This window comes from Scatophagus argus, chromosome 7 (assembly GCF_020382885.2).
Source record: "Scatophagus argus isolate fScaArg1 chromosome 7, fScaArg1.pri, whole genome shotgun sequence".
NCBI lineage: Eukaryota > Metazoa > Chordata > Actinopteri > Scatophagidae > Scatophagus > Scatophagus argus.
This window is the reverse complement of record NC_058499.1, coordinates 23,863,570-23,885,802: the sequence shown is the minus strand read 5'-3', so window position 1 is coordinate 23,885,802 and position 22,233 is coordinate 23,863,570. Positions and strand designations below refer to the sequence as shown.

The window sequence follows — 22,233 nt, the reverse complement described above, 5'->3', positions numbered from 1 at the left end:
TACCTGTGTATGTCTATGTGAGCGTGCACAATACGTACATGGTGTGTTTGTGAGCGTACACGTGTGTGTGTGCACGTGCGAGTGTGTTGTGTCAGCCAAGGGGCCACTTTCTCTCCCCAGCCAGACGGTGCTCTCACCACTGGACAGATGGCCAACACCCTCCCTCTCTTCTTCTTCACCATCCCTTCATCTATCCCTTCTTCTATCCCTCTATCACCCCCCCAACACCCAATCACCTCAATCCCTCGTTCCCCACCTCCCAGCATCCCTCTCTCCCATCACACCTCTCCCATAATAAATCAGAGTGGGATGCAGCCTGTGCTCCACACTCTTAACTTGTCTCCTTTTGACTCATAAACTCACTTTCTCTCTTAAAGTCATCGATGAAGCTGTTTTTACTTTTGACTGCTCAGGTTTGCTGATTTCTGAGCTGACCACCTGGTTTTGGAGTCAGAATTGTGCTAATAACAAGATCAAGGAATGAGTGAAAGAGTAAAGCGGAAAAGGGCGTATCATAAGGAAGAAATACATTTTGCTCTGCTTCTGCAAATGGTGCTGGAAGCTGTTAACTGCCCAAACCGAATTAGTGCTTAAAATCCTTTTTGACCCGTAACTTTACTCACTAAAAGAAGTCAATTTTCATTAAAAATAATGAGGGTTATTGATTCTCTGTAATGGCCAACACTTCAAATTTAGTAATGGAGATTTAACTTTACTGAGTTATCCATTTATAAGGGGCACATGCTTTATGCGTGCAATCCAGTGCAATAGTCCTGCAGTGAACCCTTTGCTGTTGACAGCAGCTCTCTTTTCAGTCAGGGGAGAGGAGCTGATTCATCTCTGTGGTCCTTCTGAGGGACGGAAATAATGTTCTTGTTTTATCAAATTACATTGTATCATATTCACTTTTTTAAAACCCATTTAAATGGCACCGACTTTTCAGTGGTTGTCATTATTCAGGATATTTATAGTGTTGGAGTGATTGGGTCTTGTTTCTTGTGGCTGGTCAGTTCAGTTGTGTTGTTTGTGTTAAATTGGGTTGTTCTCCGAACGTTTCGTGTTTCCTCTGCATGTCGGTCTCCACCTTTTCAGCCATCTCTCTGTATCTTTTCATCCCTTTCGCTGACATTATGCAACTCCATCCTTACTCTTCCTTTTGGCACCTCTCTCCCCTTCTATCTCGTCTCCTTTCCTATCTTGTCTCCTCTTCTCGCCAGTGTCTTCAGTGTCAGTCCTATTGGATCCTCAGCGTTTATAATGTGATAATAAGGTGTGAAAATGGAGACACAATGGAGCAGTGAGGATTGGGCCGACACAGCCTTCCACTGGTCCCCACTCACACTTCGCCTGTCTGCTACCAGGACACACAGATTCACACACACTTGGTCACATGTTGGAGGGATATTCCACAGACACACAAACACACACACACAATCTTTTTTCCATCACTTACATTCATTTCTAATTTGTTAAAATAGCTGATATAGAGGCCAAAAAATATTATTTGTGCAGATAAATCAAATCCTAAATTAAATGGATAAGAACAGGGACAAGGAGGAGTACAATAAATGCATTAGTTAGGTTTTTGTTAAATACAGGGTTTTTCCTAGTAGTGTTAAAACTAGATTAGGCTGGTATTTGCAGAAAAAACAAGGACCATTAGCTTAGGTGATAGAGGTTCAATGGTCATAACAACAAAGGATCACCAAGGGATTACTATTTGTTTAACCTATCAGTATTCATCCAGCCAGGATTTAACTGTTCAGAGAAATGAAATATGAAATAATCCTAATGTATTTCCCTGAGTTGGTCTGTATAGTAGAATATAATGAATAGAATTATTTTTTGAAAAAACTTTCATCCGGTAACAAAAAACAAGCGTGCATGTGTGTACACATGATAGGGGTTTTTCCTCACACTTATATGTGCTGTGTTTTCTCAGAAGTCCCGGCGTCTGACGGAGAGCCCAAAGGCAGTCAGAGGGTGGGCGCAGAAGAGGGAGAACAAGAGGAGCACGATGACCGAGATCATGACGATGACCTAGATGACGAGTCCATCTTCACCTGCGACAACTGCCAACAGGACTTTGACTGTCTGGCTGAGCTCACAGAGCACAGAACCAACCACTGTCCAGCTGGTAAGATTGCTCTTTTTGACTGTGATTGTCCAGACCTTTTTCCACAAAACCACAGGTGCATAGCAGCTAAACGTTGAGGATACATAGTGCACTTAGTCGTGGAGGTTAGTCTGGGGTAGTGGTAGATAACAAACTTTGATTTATGGGTAAAGAAGACAACAGGTAGAGGAAAAATATGACAAGGGGACCAAAAGAAAGGAAAGAAGAAGAGTTACATTTATTATTTCCTCAACTAAGGACAACTTATTTGGTTACTACGACAAATGAAGACATTTTCTTTTTAAAAATAAAATCAGTACTGTACCTGTTCAGTGCGATACGCAGCTGAAGGGATTTCTTTTCTGTGTCTGATACCCATATAAGGAATGAGGTGAAAGGGGATCAATAGCCTCATCAAATAATTGAAACCTTTAAAGCCCACAAATTTGAACCCTCTCGGTGGGTATAACTGTGGGGAGGATGCTTTACCCTCTGACTAAAGTACACATGAAACAGTTACATACATTGTGCAAAATCACTAATTTTACACTGTAGGTTTCTCAGCCCCTCCCCTGTTTCTGAATACCTATAGCTACTGGATTCATTTGTGTCAGGGACAGGCATGTGTGTGTGTGTGTGCACATGTATATTCACACACTCACACACACAAAAGCCGTTATTAGTACTGGTGTAATTAATGGAGGGGCTGAAAGGAACGCGGCGGGGGCATCTGGTTCCTACAGATTAATCCAAACGCTCGCTTAACAAGCCAACACACACAGACACACACACACACACTCATGTACGCACACAATTTCTTGCCAATGTAAGAAACTGTCTTAGCATGTGTGTGTGTGTGTGTGTGTGTGTGTGTTTGCTTTAGATAAAGGGATGAAGAAAAAGGCAGAGGGGGGATGGAGGCCTTTGTTTAAACTGGTAAAGATCGTGTTTCCAGAGAGTGTGTAATGTAGATGGTACGAACCCTACCTCAGCAGCAGCTTCTTCACCCGCTGGCTTAACATGCAATCCCATCAGAGTGAATGGTCTTCTGTCTCACATACAGTACATAGAGAAGACACAGTATTACAGGAATGCTCTTTTGTTTGGCTTTATTAGATATTTTGCAGCAAAGTACAGTAGAAAATCTATAGAGAGATGATGGGTGACACTAAGATTTTTGGCCTCTACAGCGCTATCATGTCATGGGTCTGGAGGCTCTTGGTGGCCTGCTGCTCTATTATAACTGGAATTTACAGGAGTTAATGGGAACACATCTAAATCACATAATTCAAACAATGAGAATATTACAGGTCAGCACTTATAAGGGAATGTATGAGTGTCTTACTGTACTTTCACATATACAGCTTGAAACTCACTCCTCTTCAGCCTTGTTAGCCTGGATCCACTGTAATCCTACACTAAGTCAAAATAAGGCACAATGTGACCTACGATACATGCAATTGCTTTTCTCCTGGATCCACATGTAAACAGCACAAACTCACGTGAGCGCATGCGCACACACGCACACACACAGGAATGAACTCACAACCCTGGTATAAAGCAGAAAATGACTCCACATAAAGATAGTGGTACAATCACACAAACACACAGACTGCACACAAACACACACACACTCACACACAGAATCACACTGCTTAAAGCGCAGGGCTGCTGTCAGAGCCCGGGATGTGGCCTGTGATTTCAGCACAGGAGTCTGGGGAGGGCTACATGTTGCTGTGCGAGAAAACGGAGGGAGAGAGGGAGCACAGAAGAAAGAAATGAAATGAAATGATAAAACATGTTTTTCCCTGGAGAAAAAGTGGTTGAGATTGCAGAGTAATCCCCCAGCTCGGCGGGATGTGTGTGCACTTGCATGCAGGGGTTTGTGTATGTTCATCTATGTGCTCGTGTGTGTGTTCTTGTGTGTATGGTTGTACATGTGTATTTCTCTGATGTGTATGTAGGAGAGTTTGTGTGTGTATGAAGTTAGTGTTGGGACCACAGCTTTCTGGTTATTATTAAAGAGAGGGCTAAATTAAAACACATGGACTAAAGAATCCTTTTAAGTTCTCTGGCTGAGACCCCTGGGATTTGGTAGGAGGGCATGGGACACATGCAAACACACACACACACACAAAGAAAAACACACAGCCTACTGGGGATAAAGACACGCCACTCTGGATCTGCATGAGAGATTTAATGTGTTCATGCATTTTGTAGTTTGATGGTGTGTGTGTTTGTCTCCTGAGCAGGAACCAAACAACTCAGACATCGGCCATCTTGCAAGAATCACTAGCTTTGTTACTCTCATTACCGCCAGTGCTGATTTGAACGCACATATGTGGAGTTCACTAATCGAACCAGGAGAACTGAGTGACTTAAGGGGAAACTTTGCCTATTTTTAACCAGCTTTGTGTCGATGCTTTGTCACAGCCTGGTGTGTCTCATCCAGGCATGCGAGTTGCCCTTTGGCCTCTGTGGCTGACTCACAATGCCTTAATATGAAATGCATCTTAGGTTAAGTTTAGGACATAAAACAACATAATTAGAGTTAGGAAAAGATCAATGACTTCTGTTTCACATGGGACGCAAACTCTGGTCTCCAGTGCGAAAGACATGTGTAACGATATGTGTGTGTCCTGCCACTCAAACCCGACCTCCACCTCCCTTTGGACTTTCTCGTTTTGCAAACTATGTTGGGTTGTGTAGTTGCTCTGCTCGTCCAGTATCAATGAAGATGTATTTGCATGGGAGGGTCATTAAAGCCTGGTGCATCTCATCCTGAAGCACAAGCATACCTTCTGCGTCTGGATGAGACACCGGGGGACATGCCAAAAGACGTTATTTGACACCCTGGGAATGAGACCAGGCTCATGCATCATCTGCCAGCTGGAGCATTTTGTGGTCTGATGCAGAGCATTCTGGATGTTATAGTTTTTCAACCTTTGGAGCAAAAGGGGAATAATATTTCTTTTCTCTGTTTTTTCTGGTCAGTATTTGTGTCTTTCTAGAGATAGACCAGTTTTATGAAAAAAAAAACCCCCAACTTTCTAGGGGTGAAATACTTATGAACTCACATTCATATGGAGAAACTAACCGCGCTTGATGTATGGGACTAAGTACAAGTTAAACCAAGTCTACAGTATTACAAAAAATGATTAGCATATCACACAGTGTCGCAGTTTTGTGGACTTTGCATTGTGAATTGTGAGAACATTTACACACTTATACGACTGTACTATATTATGTACGTTTGCAACATGAAGTAAATATACAGAGTAAAATACACAAAAAGAAACATTTTATTTACTTTGCTAAATGTGTTTTTAGCGATAACTCTTCTAGCTTCTATATATCATAACATGAATTTGTAACATTTCATTTTTTGGTGCCAATCTTTTGAAGTTTTCTGTAGACGTGTCCAGTGTCAGCCATCAGTTACTGAGTAATATCTGATGTACATCTGTGGGTCCCAGGCGTGGCCTTGAGAACCATGTTAGTTAGCAGAGAATTCTCTGCAGAAAAACAGCGCCGATATCCGTAATGCTAACTATACTGTTGTAGCAAATGGGTCCCAAGTTAGCAGCTAGCTGCAGCTATAACATTGAATGGGTCCCAGGTGCGAGAGTGAAGTACCAAGTAATTCAGTGCCACTCTAGCAGAAGGCCTATAAAGAGGCACCATTAATTTGAGTGGAAATTGGACAAACACACACTCACACACACACAGTGGCACAGATCAATGACACATAAATGTGTGTATACCCACTCAAACACGCACATACCCACAGACCCAACACATCTGGTTAATGTAATGCCACATTAATGTGCATGAGCCTGACTGCTCAGCTGGTTGTGTGTGTGTGTGTGTGTAATAGAGATTGTGTGCCTCTCTTCCAATGCCATTATGATTCTTCTGCAGCTTTAAGCCAGTGTGATGGTTCTGCTTTTATATTGTGGATAAGATACTCTGTGTGTGTATGTGTGTGGAATCTGATTTAACTGACACAGTAATTTCTTGCAGTGTACCTGCAATTAAATGCAGTTGCAGTTAGGTAGCTTACACACAAATGCTTCTTCTTTTGCACGTACTACGTATTAAACAAACAAACAAAAAAAAAACAACACAAGGCACATGCTGAGTAAGTTGAATTGTTTCAACTAACAACTAATTTCCCTGATGTTTAAAGGGGAAGATTAAACTTCCATTGGCTGACAAGTCTTAAAGTAACATGAGTAACATCAACAAAATTGAGCACAATTTAACCTATAAGTTTAAACGCTGTCTATAAAAATATTCTCCAGTAATATCCTTGACATAACTGTGTTTAGTATTAGTAATGGATGCTGGTTTTGTATGAAGTAAGACATGACTTTTCAGTGGAGATTCTCTCAGTATGTAGCCACTTAGCAGTGTGTAGTCACACCATTCCCCATTAATTTTCTTTAGCGTGATACGTGCAAGAAGCCATAACCACTGTATATAAATCTCCATACAGCCAAATATCTCACTAATAAAACAACAGTGTTAACCTAGCGTTCAATAATTCTCCCGAGTTCAAGTTTCTACCAATTCTACCTATTGAAAGTGAATCAAAGCACAAAGGTGACACCTAATGGACCAGTGTGGTGTCCTACATACCTCTAGCTCAACCAGTGCCTCATACATGTACATTAATACGATAATTATAGTTGGTTCAAAAACTGACTAGTATTTCTGGTGCTGACTATGGTGAAAGTAGCAGCGTTTAATTGACTCGCTGACTAATCGTACATCCCTGTCAGTCACCGCAGTAGATTTCAGAAGAACTGTAAAGTGCAGTATCCATTGTCCGAGAGCCTCATCATCATTTTGTTTCCTTTGTCGTACTACCTGATATTGTGAACCGTTCTACACGGGTTACAGGCTGTTGGTGAACTTATCTGCTGAGGTGTACTGTATATACTGTGTAATATGTGTACGTGTTGTATGTGTCTACTGCATTTAGTACATGTGGGTCTGTATCCTGTGTGAGTGCACAGTATGTGCGAGAGAGACGGAGCGAGAGTGTGAGTCGGGGGAGTGTCGATGGGTCTCAGTAGGAGTCAGAATGTGGAGCAGAGGCTCCCTGAGGAGAGGAGGAGCGGAAAAAAAACCCTCCTACAGATCAAATGGAGAACATTCTCTGGCCCTGCTCTGACACATGAACACACACACACACACACACACAACACACTCACAGACAGACAGACACACATAGACATACGCATCCCATGAGGGAATCCCAAAAGCTATCTTGCCGGCCACAACATTCCAAGGCTGGCTCAAAGTCATGTGTATAGAGCGTTAAACACACTGACACAGTGTTTTAAAACTGCCGTGGAGCCCCTGTGTTTGTGCAGCCACTGTCGATTTAGTTAGTCAAATTTAAAAGCTGCCTGGCACACACATGCGTTCACAGGCCTAGACACTTATGTCAACAATGTGCACACACTCATGCTAGGTGTGAGTGAGAAGGAGACAAAAGGGCGAGAGGGCGAGAGATTGTTAAAGATGTCAGTAAAAACCCCTTGAGAGGGAAGAGGAAGTGATGAAGGTAGGCAGAGAGCAAACGAGGGAGCTGTCAGTCAAGGCAGGGGGGCGGAAACTGCCGCTGCCAGTGACAAATAGCAAGTCATTAACCCAGCTAGTCGCTTCTCAGATGGTGAGATGGTGTGGGTGGAAAATGGTGCGTGTGCGTACAGGGAGAGAGCCAGACACTGTGCTTATTCTTTGCAAAGGTATTTGTGAGGTCTCTGTTAATTGAGCACATACAGCTGCACTCTCGTCTATTCTCTTTCCTCTCTCAGCGGGGGGAGAGGAGAGATTACCAGGGAGCCCGTCTAGCTGGGAGGGAGGGGGAGACGCAGAAGGAAATGAAGGGGGAAAAGGAGTGGGAAGAAATAAAGAGGGACAGGATGAAGACAGGTGAGGAGGATAAAGGCCATAAAGTGGAGGTGAAACTTTGTGTAGGGAGGAAGTGAAAGACGAGGGAAAGGAGAGAGGTGAAAAACAGAGGGCAGGGAGGAGAAAGAGCGTCTGTTAGTGCAGGGGGGGCCCTTGGGTGACTGGTACGTCTCCCGAGGGACATCTCCCCACTGTTAAGCTCTTGCCGTCTGTCGCAACCCGCTGTCAAACACACACGCACGCATGCAAGCGTGCACACACACGCAGACACACAGACAGAGAAACACCCTCTTGAGCACAGAGAAACAGACACACGCACACACACACACACACACACACAGAGCTCGCCGCGTCTGTCGTCAGGATAGCAGCTGAGTCCTGTGAGGCCAAGACTCTTATTAAAACCACAGATCACTTTCTACAAGAGAGGGAGAGAAGAAGAGGAAGGAGGGGTGTAATCTGAAACAAAATTACAGACAGCCTCCTGCACTCTGGCCTGCCACTGACTGCGTTTGAGTGTGTGCGCGTGTGTGTGTGTGTGTTTCTGGTCCAGTAGCTGATGTTGATTGACAAAATAAATATCATGCTTCTTAGTTGTTTCCTTTATGTTCACTCTTTTTCCCCTCTCCCTTCCTCTTGCCCCTCCCTCCCCCCTCCCCCCTCCATCCTTCCCTCCCTTCCTTCCCTCTGTGCCTCTGTACCCGGGGGTGGCCCGAAGATTCCTGTGCTAAGCCCTTGGCATACATACAAGTGCACAGCGCACACACAGACACAGCTGGCTGCCGCTCAGGTTTTCCAGGGAGAGAGCAGGAGCCCGGCACCAGAGGAGAGGGGGATGGAGAGGGGAGAGCAGTAGAAGAAGTGGGGGTGCGCAACATGCAGAGAGAGAGGGGGGAAGGATGGAGGGATGGCAGGGAGGGGGTGAGACAGAGAAGGGTTGTTGTGAAGTCATTTTTCATCACAGGGTTCATTTTTCACTGCAGAGTTCTCCCACTCTGTACATTGCTCTGTTTCTCTTTATCTGTCCTCTCCTTCTCCCGTTCCCCTCCCTTGATCCCGCTTTGTCTCTCTTTATCTTCCCTTTTCCCTCTTTTTTTCCTGTCACCCCCCCCCCCCCCCCACCACCACCACCTCTCTCTCTCTCTCTCTCTCTCTCTCTTGCTCTTTCTCTCTCTGTCTCCCTCCCTCACACCCTCTCCCTCTTGTCTAAACTCTTCCCATCCTATCTCTGTCTCTCTCTCTCTCTTTCAGCCTAGTTTCTCCTTTATGAAATATGGATGGGAGCAGTTTTGGGCGCACTGAGAGGTTTGCAGTTGGAGGGAGGGAGGGAGGGAGAGATGGAACTTGGGAACTAGCAAAGGAAAAGGGGGGGCAGACAGAGAGAGGGAGAAAGGGGAGAAGAGGGAGGGAGCTCGTGTCTCAGCAGACGTGCCTTGTGCATGCACCTAAACACCTCACTGAGCAATCTGTCAACATGTCAGCAACACATGTTTGGTAAAAAAGAGAGAGAGAGCGGTTGGAAGGAGAGAGGAGAGGGTGAAAAAAATGCTCTGCTCCTCCAGTGGGAGTAATGGCTCCCACCAGGGCTCTGGAAATGCTTTGAATTCAGCAGATTTCTATTGCGGGGTCCTCCCCCGGGGGCGTCTTTTTACAATGCCTGCATCTCAGAAATTTGAGCCCGAGGACCCCTGGGGGCGTCCTTTCATAATGCCTGAAAATGTAGGGTTATATTGTGTGCTCTTCCCCATGGGGCTTTTATTAATACCTGTATTCACTGCCACTGGAAATTACACAGGCGGCGCTGCAGGGGCCCGCACTCGCTCCAGGAAGGGAGAAAGACTCTGCAGGGACGTTTTCTCTCTTCTCCTCTCTCTTCTCCTCCCTTCTTTTTTTTCCCCCCATCACCCCCCCTTCTCCTGTCCTCCCCCCTCCTCCCTCTCCTCCTACTTCAACTCTCTTCCCTTTTTTCTTACTTAATGCAAGAGTGAAAAAGAAGAATTTGCCAAAGGACACAAGAAAGTGTGTGTGTGTGTGTGTGTGTGTGTGTGCGTGCGCGCGTGCGTGTGTGTGTTGGCACCCGCTAACCCCCTTGTATTCAGCCCTACTTTGCTCAGAGGAAAAGAAACACTCGATTAAAAATGTAACTTCCCTTTTCTTTCTCTCATCTCTCCGTCTCTCTCTGTCTTTTTGTGTAGATCTTGCAGAGAGTAAATATTTGTGTGTGTGTGTGTGTGTGCGTGCGTGCGTTCATGTAAAAAAAAGCTTTATCTATGGTCCAGTCCTGTGTTTGATTTCACTAGCTGTGTAAGGAATAGACAGATACAACTGCTGCTTACATTCATTAGAATTCTACAGCCAAAGGGTTTGCAGCTTCTTTCTGCGTGTCAGTGTTTGTGTTTATTGATCAAATATTTACACAGTCAGATTAAATAAATATACATTTACATATCTTTGAATAAACAAAATGTGTCTGATATCTCTGACTGTTTAGATGTCAGATTTGGATGCTGCACTCTGACTGTATGTCGATTTTAGTCCTGACTGGACGTTGTGCTTCACCCACAACAAGAGGATCCGCTCACATTTTGTTACTGTTTCAACTTAAGATGCACTCATGTTAGTTTTTAGAGTGTGATTACCAGTTGAATACTTTTTTGAATTGTTTGTCCAGCAAATTAAGGAATTCTAATAAATTTGGTCTGAAGTAAATTGTGATGGGTAGTAATGAAAGTAAAAGGTAGTTGCATCCTGACCTCATCCTTTGACTCTTAGTCAGCGGATGAAGTGAAGACTTATGGTGATTTTGAGGCGAGCGCATTCATAAATTAAAATGCTCAAGATTTTTGAAATCTCAGCATGCTTTCTAAAGTTTCTACACAACATGCTCATGATGTTCCTTGTCTTTAATAGCACTTGGACAGCAGTTTACTTTCAAATCATGCAGCCATAGTTAAGTAATAGTAATTGAACTTTAATATATTTTTCAGACTTTTTCTGAAACACATAATTTTCAGTTGAGAACTAGTGCAAGAAATTACCTTAGATGTCCTGCCTAATTTTAAGAGTAATCAAATAAATACAAGATGCTAACTTTGCTGTCGATGTTATTGTTAAGGTTTACCATTGCAGTTAATTACAGAGCTACAGTACAACAGCACACTTACCGTTGTATTCCTGTTTCCAGTGTGGAGCTGGAACATGTGTACAGAAGTAGAAATACCCTGCGTTTCTCCCTGTGGTACACAGGAGAAACACTGTTTCTCACCACCTTTGAATGCCAGCCGTTTCTCCTTCTAATCAACTTGTCAAACCATCCACCTAATGGAGTTCAGAGACATGTCCTCTTCTGGGTGTTTATTTGAGCATCCTGTCACCAACATTGTCAGGACATCCTACTTGTTATCTGTTGGATAAACAAACACACAAGGGGACTGTGATTAATGACGTGCCTCCAGAGTTGTGTTTGAGCATCAAGCTTCTTCATATGTTGACACAAGTTACTGGAAACCTCATAATTGGGAGAATCTCATTTTACTAACTTCACTTAATTTATAGAACAGATATTTGTGCTTCCTGGTGTCTCAAATCTACATTTTTTTAAACAGGCAACAAAAAGGTGAGAATACAGGATTAGGCAACTGAATTAGAGCGGGTCGAGTTTAGCTGTAACTTCAATGGGGAGGCTTGAGGTAACAGCCCCACAGGTACATGCTGTGGTGGTTGTGGAGTGTCACCTGTACAGGTAGTAACATTAGTAGAGAGTGAGCAGGAAGTTTAACAGCTTAATTAGACTGCCCAGTTAGTGACAACAAGCTCAGCCACACACACTGACAGATTGAGAGGACAGCACCACCTGAGTTTGTACCCACTGCTTCAGCGAGCTTCCAGCTTGTTCGTTTTATCTTCGTCTATGATTCCACCACACGTGTGGTGTGGGGGTTTTGATTCTTTGCTCTTTCTGCTATCTTGGGTTATTGCTGAAGGGTGTAAAGTAGATCTATACAGTGAGCTCAGTTGGATTTAGTCGATATGGCAGTGTACTCTGAAAACCAAAATACTCTGAGCTGAAACACGTGAAGCTTTTAACAAATGCAAACTCTGCACCGTAGTACGGGCCTACACACATGTTATTCTGTCAGTGTGTGAAGGGTTTTTGTAAACCCAGTAAACAAAAGCAAGTAAGTTCAATTGATTTTTTTTTATTTTTTATTTTTTTCACTGTTGTTGTTGCAAGTCTTCTGGACCACATCCCTGTAACTTTTGAGTTTTTAGTGTTGCTTTATATGGTGGGTTAGTATGTGTGCTTATATTTATTTGTCTATAATTGTGTTTCAGTTTGGGGAATGTATGTGCTGTTTGTTGGTATGTGCTGAAACATATATGTGTGTGTGTGTGTGTGTGTGTGTGTGTTTTATGTCTCTATCAGTGTGTGTGTGTGTGTGTGTGTGTGGACGGGTCAGGATAGAGTTGTCATGGGGCCATGTGGGGGCCTCTTCCGTGTATGTGTGTGTGTGTGTGTGGTGGGGGGGTCCTGGATAATGAGGAACAGGCCATTCCCTTGGATTCCTGCACCCCTGCCAACAACCAGGACCCCCAGAACCTCTACCCCCTCCCCTTCCTGCTGACACCTGGGACTTTCCTCCTTTCTTCCCCTCCCTGTTCCTCTGTCTCTGCTTCTTCTTTCTCTCTTCCCAAGTGGAACATGCGACCTCCCTCCATTTGATCCACCTCCCTCTTTCTTTTCAGCCCTTCTGCCTCTTTTTTTCATTCTTTGTCACCTTCTTTCCTCCCTCACTGTCACCCTCACCTCTCCTCTCTTCCCCAGTCTTTCCCAGAGCACACAGACTACGACGTCTGCCTCCTTTTCCTCCTTACCCTCTGTGCCTTCCCTCCCTGCTGAGTTCTCAAACTCGAAACTGACCACATCCCTTCCTCACCCTCTTGTCTCCCTTCCCCCATACCCTCCCTCCATTCTCTCCCCATCTTCTCTGTTCCCTGTGGAGCTGGCCCCAAAGCTCTGATCCCTTCCTCCATGCCCCCAAACTCCCCACTGTGCCCTCCCAAGACACACACACACACACACACACACCCTGTGGCGACTGGCCCCAAAGCCGCCCCTGTTTGTCTCCCTCCCTCTGTTTTTCCACTCGTCCTTTCTTTCTTTCTTTCTTTCTTTCTTTCTTTCTTTCTTTCCCCACCTCTGTCTCCCACACCCTGTTTGATGCTTCAGATTTGTTTTGCACTTCACTTCAACTGTTTTCCTCTATTCTTTATCTTCAATTGAGCAATTTATTGCATTGTACATTTCTGTACTTGGTTGAATAATTTGTTTCTTCTCCTTCATTATGACTTCCTCTAGGTCACACATTTAATTGAATGTGCCCCTTAAATTAAATATGACAGATTTTTGCGGTAATGACGTGTTTAGGTGACCCATCATTACCAGACTATTTGCTGCATCAGAATCAGGAGAAAACACATTTCAAACTTGAAACGAATTTCAATTTGGAGAGTGAGCTACAGTAAAGAAGCTTGTTAACAATATATAGAAAATAGAAATAAACCAGCTGTTTGTGTACTTACCATTAAATCTACACTGAGCTGCTTTGCATGTCGGCTTAACCACCCTCACCCTACCAGCCCACTGGTAGACCTTAAGAATTAATGTCCCCAAAGCGATGGAGAAACAGATCCAGTGTTTTAATTTACTCTTTTTCCAAACAGAATGCCATTACATACCTATTTTGTGACTTTTAGCATCTGTCCAGTTATACAGGTGTGCTGGTGTTACATAATTCTGCTACACAACACTCAACATTATCCCGTGGAACTTGACAATTACATATTTTCTTGGTGTTGCTGTTATTTCTGTTGTTATTTATGAACTCACAGATGCTCCAGTGTTTCTAATTTTGATTTAAATTTTTGGTTCTTGTACTATAAAGCACATGATAACAAAATATAAATATATGATTAAAAACACACACCCAGTCACCCACACACACACAGACACACACACAGTTTCAGTCACAGACAGTGGAGGCAAAGGGCAGTGTACCACAGGGAGAGGGCCTATAATAGTTTTAACCCAGCGCTCAGGTGTGACTCGCCTTTGTCCAGCCAAATGTCAGAGAAAAGCACAACTCCAGGGAGAGAGGGAGGGAAGAGGGAGGATTTGGGGGGGGGCAGAGAATAGAAGAGGATCAAGGGAGAGTGAGTCAGTGAGAGTGAAATTGCAGAAAAGGGGAGTGAGATGCAAAGTAGACAAAGAGGGATTCATATATACATGGGAGTAAAGGATAGAAATGCTGTGAGAGGGAGGCAGGAGGGTTTGGAGTCAACCAGCGCAGACCAGAGCACTACCAGTCAGTAGACATGGCTGACTGACAATGTGGATACTTTAGATCTTACTGACTCTTAAGCCAATAGTCAGATGAATTCCAGGCTGCTTTTTCTCAGTGAATCAGATGTCAGTGTCTGAATACCGACCGTACATAAATTGACAACTGACCAGCTGACTGCTCCGTCCTATGAGTGAGCGGCTGTTTTTGCCAACCTTGTCTGTCTGGACCCCTAGTTATGTGGGGGCTGGGAGCCCTGCTCTGCTCTGTTCTGTCCCCGCCTCAAGAGCTCCCTAGGGGGGCAGCAGGACCAACTCTGCCAGCCTCTCTCTCACACTCCTATTTACCCCCACCCCGATGCTGAACACACACACACACACACACACACACACACACACACACACGCACGCACACTGACGTCAGCTGCTCTGGGCCTTCTCCCCTGGGTGCTACCAGAACCCTTTGTTTCCCCCCCTCCCTGTCCATTCCATCCCTGCCTCCCTCCTCTCCATCTCTCCTTCCACCCCTCCTCACTCCTCTCCCTGTCCTTTGTCCCTAGAAATAGCTGTCCTGCTTACTGCCTGATTGGAATTCACTGCACTATGGGAAGTCACAGGGGAGGGCCATTGTCAAGTGTGTGTTTGTGTGTGTATGAGTATGTGTGTACATGTTTTTTTTTAACTGATCATGAGTGCATGCATGATCTTTTTGCATGAGTGTGGCTTTGGTGTACTTTCGGCAGCGTTAACGCCGTGTGTCAAGATGCAGTTTAGGAAGGAAGTAAATTAGTGTGTGGTGTGTTTTTAGAGAAAAGAGTTAATATTTTACAGAAATGATTGTTATTAAAATGTGATGGCATAATGATGATCGCAACTAGTGGTTATTTTGTTAATGAACTGATCATTTTTGCATCAGTCAATTTTATTGTTTAATCTGTCACATAATAAGAACAAATTGCCATTTCCCAGTCCCCTCACCGTTACAGTATTCGTCAGCTGGTGTTGTTGTTGAAACAACAACAACAGAAATCACAGAAAGACAGGGATTTGTCTAGTGGGTGACTGGTTCTTTTCTTCACTCCACTTCCAGTTCAAACCTTTCAATAAGCAAGGCCAATAATACACTCTGTCCACTCTGCCTGCATATTTATTTGCTTCATGTGATGGTATGCATGTCTCTGTGTGTTCAGTATTTGTAAGTGAACATTTTGTATGTAGGCTTTTCTTCAGTGCATTCTCTGAGTGTTTGGAGTGTGTGTGTGTGTGTGTGTTCATGCGTGCTTCTGCTCCCAGCATGAATCCTAGAATTGGGGTTAAGGAACAAGAGAATTCCTCTCTCGTATTCCCTCCTTTCCTCTCTTCCCATCTCTCTCTCTCTCTCTCTCACCCCTGCAAGTGGGATGTCTTGAAATATTAACCAATCTGCTCTTCATTTTTCAAATATGTTAGAAAACACACTGCTAAATAAGTCAGGAGCGAGGCCTGCTGGGGAGTGCAGCAAGACGGGGCATTCAAATAAACAACAAAACAACACAAACAACAGCAATGAAGAAAGTAAACGAAGGAGGTGGTGGTGGTGGTGTGTGTGCGCGTGTGTGTGTGTGTGGTGGGGAGGATGCTATAGCCACCTTTGCCTATCTATTTATCTAGTTGTCTGTCTTTCTGATGTCATTGTCTCTTTCCTTCACTTTTCTCTTCAGTGCTTTGTCTCACCCTCTGTCTTTGTCTCACCTTTTCTCCACTATAATGACAGCAACTCAATTGGACTATTAGAGTGCACTGTGTGTCTTTTGGGGAATTCAAAATGAGGAGTGGTGGGGGTGGTGGTGCTGTGGCTGACTGACTCTACCTCAACAGTGCTGTTGGCTGGTTGCTGGAAGGAGGGCCCTGCTTGAGTAATGAACTCCCCCAGGAAGAGGCACTGCTCTGTGGCCTGCCTCCATCCTGTGTTATTCTCTCTGTGCCTGGGATCGAATTGGGGCTAGAGCTGATGGTGGGGGAATGGGAGGTGGGTAGAGGGCATTTTGGGGGTTTTGGGTGGTACAGTGAGTGGATGCCACCCCCCCAAATTGGTTGCCAAACCATGCAGCCTGCGAATGAGCAGATAAAATTCTGCGTGTGTATATGAATGCGAGTCAAGAACTGCTCGGGCTTGTGTACAGAGATTTATATGCGCCTGCGTTTTGAGTGTATGTGGGTATTTGGCGTGTGTGTTGGGGAGTTTGTCCTCTGAGAATAGTGTGTGTGGTGGGGGTGCAGTGACAGCTGCAGAGGGGGGCCGAGGCGGGGGCTGACTGCTTGCTAGCTGATAAGGGGGGCTTCACATTAGAGACACGACTAGAAGACTAATAATTCTGCAGTGCAACATAGACACTCACACCCACGAACACACAGAAGCTCATAGATGAGAGGCAGTGTGTGGAAAAAGTTAAGGAAAGCTAGACAGGGCTGTGGGACAGGAGATTTAGACTGTGTGCATTTGTATGTTGATGGAAGTGGGGATTCACAGTGTTGAGAGAATAACATTATATTGAGTAGGTCCCCCTTTTGCCACCAAACGGCCTTGACCCTTCGAGGCATGAACTCCACTAGACCTCTGAAGGTATGCTGTGGTATCTGGCATCAAGCTGTCAGTAGCGGATCCTTTAAGTCCTGTAAGTTGTGAAGTGGGCCCTCCATGGATCGGGCTTGTTTTTTCCTGCACATCCCACAGATGCTCAATTGGACTGGGATGTGGAGAATTTGGAGGCAGTCAACACCTCAAAGTCATCGTTGTGTTTCTCAAACCACTCTTGAACCATTTTTGCAGTATGGAAGGGCACATTATCCCAGTGAATGAAGCCACTGCCATCAGGGAATATCGTTTCCATGAAGGGGTGTACTTTGTCAGCGTTATACTCACGTCCCCCATATTAGGTGTTTTGTTGGTGGACATGGGTCAGCAAGGACACCTTAACTGGTTTGTGGCTGTGCAGGCCCGTGCGAAACAAACTGCGATGCACTGTGTGTTCTGACATCTCTCTGTTGGAATCAGCATTTTTCAGCAGTTTGAGCTTTAGCCTTCTGTTGAATTGGACAGTTCAGGCCTCCCTTCACTCCCCCTGTACATCAGTGATCTTTAGCCACCCGTGACCGTGTCGCCAGTTCACTGGTTTTCTTTCCTTGGCCCATTTTTGGTAGATCCTGTCTACTGCATTTTTTTTCTGCTTCCAACACATCAAATTCAAGGACGAAATATTCACTTGCTGCCTAATACATCCCACCCACTGCCAGGTGCCGTTGTAACTAGATAATTAATGTTATTCACTTCACCTGCCAGTTTTTCTAATGTTATGACAGATGTGTGATTTGAGTGTGTATATTAGTATTATATGTTGCAATTAGGGGTGTAGTGACTTTATAGGCAAAACCAAAGCTGCAGTACAAATGTCCACAGTCTCACTTAGTGGTCACAGCTGACTCACACTGATGTCTCAGAAAACGCTTATCACTGCGCGTCCCTCCCCTCAAGATGACACATAATCATAGAAGGCAGCCTCAGAAGTACATTTTTAAGATAAAACATACAGGGCTCCCATCAAGACCTTCTTTTAACCCAGATATTTACAACGTAAACCTGCACACTTATTGAGTGCTCTTTTACCTGCACTGAGATCCAACACACCACTGAGAAACAGAGTTTTTAAACGTCTTGCCTTCAAGCTGCCTTGCCTTGTCCTTCCCACTGGTCCTGACTCACTTCCCTCACATTTACATTACAGTTAGTGTATAAGACGCACTGAGGAAAATGAAAGGAAATCTGAAATCATCACTTTCATTGCAGTATATTTTTCTTTTTTTCTGCACCTCTTGATAAACTGTAATTACGCTTTTATTGTTCTCTTGCTGTCAGTAAAGATTTGATTCCGTTGTAGAACTTTTTAATGTCAGCTGTGTTCCTCTGAGCCGACGTGCACAAACATCACCTGGGATGTGACACAATTAAATATAATGCAGCTATGATCAATGTTAGCACACGTTTCAGCTGCTTTGTCTGCCTTGAAGAATACCTGTGTCGGTACCTGGATCTTTGCACGATAAAGACAAGATTTTTTTCGTCTTTTTTGATATTGTTTGCTACACAAAAACATACCGTGAAGAGTTGGTCATAATCGCCATCTACCAATACTTGATGTTGTGTTAATGTCTTTCCTGCTTGCTTAAATACACATCCCACAGATTCACTAAGTCAGTCTTCACTAAATCCATTCCAGTAGTACCCTGTGTTTTTCTTCCTCTCTCCTGATGTAATAACAGCCCCCACCAGTCCTTAATTATTCATATTTTAGTAATACAATCCAAGTTAACGGTTCAAACATTAGTACATAATAAAACTCCCGAGGCTTCACTTTTAATTTAATTCCTTCGTTTAAATTAATTTTGGGGCATGCTTGTGCTTTTAGCTTGCTCCTCCGCAGAGGAGAGGGGGTTGGGAAAGAGATCGAGAGGAGATGGAGGGAAGGAGGGAGAGATGGAGGAGTGAGGACTTGCTCTGGGATATGGATCTTCTGCAAGTGGAAGAACAGCCATTTGTGAGCGCTGATGGCTCTGAGTGATACAGAGAGAGAGAGAGACGTAGTCCAATATGCACATCTAATACCACAACTATACTCACAAAGACTACTGAGTCAAGAAATGCTTTTGGTCATCAAATCACACATGTATTCACTAACATATTAAAGATCATATGGAGCCTGAGTGCCTGCCTTATTAAGACTAGAGCTGGCAGAGGACAAGCGGGTGGACACTGAGAGGCAGACGGAGGATTAAAAAAAAAGGAGGGTATACCAAAGGGGGTGGTAGTAGGTGTAGAGGGAGAGAGACAGGAGAAGGATGGATAGATGCAGTAGAGGGACAAGCGGAATGGGAGGAAGAAAGAGATTAGCCGTGCTGATGCTAGGGGGTCCCCTCTAAAGGCATGAAAACACAATAAAGCCCAGTCAGTCAAAGAGGCATTTCCATTTCTCTGCTCTCACCGCTCTATTAGACTGTTTGTGTCCTCTAACAGTTGCGTGCGTGTGTGTGGGTGTGTGTGTGTGGGTTGTATGTGTGTTTGAAGTCAGTGTGGTGCTGTACAATAGTTTGGGTCCCAGAGCAATCCGCTTTTCTGCTGTGGAGACCAACCAGTCAGTGGTCTCCATTGATCTGCACCCCTCCACACAGACACTCTCAACCCCAGTGTGCACTTTTGTGTGTGTGTGTGTGTGTGTGTGTGTGTGTGTGTGTGTGTGAGACTTTGTGTCCACACCATTTCCTACATATGCGTTCTCATGCATGTATGCTCATGCTCATGACTCCCCCTCTCATGACCTTTACTTTTGCATTATTTGAAATGTCTGATTTTACTTTATGCATGTTATGAAAACATGTTGGTGTGCATGTTTCTGCTCTGCAAGGTGTGTTGCTTTCTCTGTTAGTGTGTCTCTCTCTCTCTCTTTTTGTTTTTTTCCTATTGGGCAGTCACAGTAGGAAGAAGAAAGTTGTGAGCAATTTGTGTGTGTGTGTGTGTGTGTGTGTGTGTGTGTGTGGAGGGCAACAATTTCCCCTCAAATCACTGCTTCATTCCAGAGCCTTGCTTGGTCTATGCGTGCGCACACACACACACACACACACACACACACACACACACTCCACACAGTCACACATGGCTCAGCTTGGCGGATGTAGGTTGTAATTACGGGACCCCCTGGCCTCCTCTCTCTCTGTCTTTCTCCTTCTCTGCCCTGCCGTCCTCTCCCACCTTTGATCTGTTTCATGTCACCAGCTGACACACACACACACACACACACACTCACCCATCTCTCTCTCACACACACACTTCTCGCTCTTTTTCTAACCAAATCCACCTTTTTTTCTGCGTGTGCGTCCCCTCCCCGTGTGCGTCTGAGCGCTGCTCTTTGTTGCAGTCAGTGTGTGGTCTCTAATTCACACAGGAGCCTCTTTTCTGGACGGTTTGTTTTGAAACCTTTCCTTCTCCTCCGTCACACTGAACTTGATACTTGGAGATTACCTTTCGAACAGACCTTGTGTTGGTATATTTATGTCTCTTTTTTGTGTTCATTTTGATAAGCAGAAGTGGGCAGCTACTTGTCTTTGAGAAGAAAAGGAAAGCTGTTTGTGGAGTGTGTCAAAGTGGCAACACACACACGCACACTTTTTTCCTTGCGTGGGTGTGTGGCGGAGGGAGGTGTATCTGATGAGGTCCCAGAGCAGATTTTTTCCAAATGATAATGCATTAAACCTGGTTTAATCACCACTGTAATCACAGACATCTCACCTGTAATGTGTTTGTGTGAGTTTTGACATCTGCTGTGGATTTGTCACTGTTGACGCTTGTTTGTGGTACATCGTACCTGCTCTCTGAAAGTTCCAATAGATATCTCCTCTGCCCCGTGTGTCCTGTTATTTTAAGTCGATAAAATTAAAAAACATTTTGTCAAAATGTAGATCCAGTGATGGAATGTATGTAGATACAATTTACACAAGAACTACACTTGACACATGATTTTGAAGCCCTTGTACTCGACTGTAATATTTTAATTCTCTCAGTTAAACATTGTACTTTTTAACTACACTATATTTATTAAGTTAAGTTACTAGATTAAAATAATTCACCGTTTATAGACTCAGTTGTGATGATCAGATAGTGTTGTGGGCAGGATACTGAGTGGGACCACAGTGTAGTGACTACTGACAGATAGAGGGCACTGCTATTTACTGTCTGTGGTCATTCAAAATACTGATAATCAGTCTCTAACACATACAGGAAATGAGGAGTGTATTTCTCTGTGTGTAATTACTAACACCATGCAGGACATTACCTCTGCACAGTGCACATACAGCAGCTGTACATGGATAGAGTCTTACAATAAACCATATACAGTTCTTACTGTTCTTTAGCCATGTCAGGCTTCTTAATAAGAGCTCAGTCAATCAGTATAAGTGTGGTTAAATACCATCAGATGAAATGGACAGGACAGTTTGCGCTGGCTTGTTCCTCGTGCCAGACAGAATGACAGAAAGCCTTTGTGCAGTACAGCTAAAGTGGCTCACAGCATTTGACAGCTTGATGTGCACTCTGCTTGATTATCAACGCAAAAAAAGTATTTGTTAACTTGTGTAATACTCAGGAAGTATTTGTTTATTGTGAATTAATCTTGTAACATACACGCACACACTCACGCAAACACGTGGCTGTGCAATTAGACGCAAGCAAAAACACCCACATGTTCAAACGCGTTTGATAAAATTGCATTTTTGCTGTCATTCTGAATGCACTTCTGTGTTTTTGCCTCCTTATTCAGGTTGAACTGCTGTCTGTCAGTGCATTCATTAGTGTATGTTTATGCATATATTTTGTGGATGGATATAGGGTGTATGTCTATCCCAGTGAGCGTTCTCTCTCCATCTTTCTTACCGTCTGTGCCTCTAATCCCTGAGTGTGTCACTAATGGCAGGTCCAGGTGTTCTGCTCTGCTCAGCTCCTCCCCTGGGGACACCTCTTCAGAGTGTGTGTGTATGTGTGTGTGCATGTGCATGTATTCCTCTCATGGGGGGTTTAGGAACTGTGAGATGGGGGCTGTCCAGGATCCTGTCCTCCAGAAGGGAAGGGAGGGAACAGGAGCAGTGGGTAGGAGGTACCCGCCTCTCGCAGCTTGCTCTTGGGCTTCCCCTGGGCACAGGACCCCCTCTACCATTCTCCCCTGGGACCACAGGAGCCTCACTGCCTCTCTGTCTCATTTTCTCATTTCATTTTCCCTTCTTACTTTCTATCTCTCATCAAAGCCACCTCTTGGCAGCTTGTATTACCTCA

The 22,233-nt window shown here is 44.3% G+C and overlaps 1 protein-coding gene across 1 annotated transcript in view; it reads left to right on the top strand.

Annotated features, from left to right (window-relative positions):
* Positions 1-22,233, top strand: part of znf423 (zinc finger protein 423) — a 140,862-nt gene that overhangs the window by 34,073 nt on the left and 84,556 nt on the right. The window contains exon 3 of the mRNA XM_046393248.1: positions 1,943-2,137. Coding sequence (XP_046249204.1) covers positions 1,943-2,137 — 195 coding nt within the window. The remainder of the gene's footprint in view (positions 1-1,942; positions 2,138-22,233) is intronic.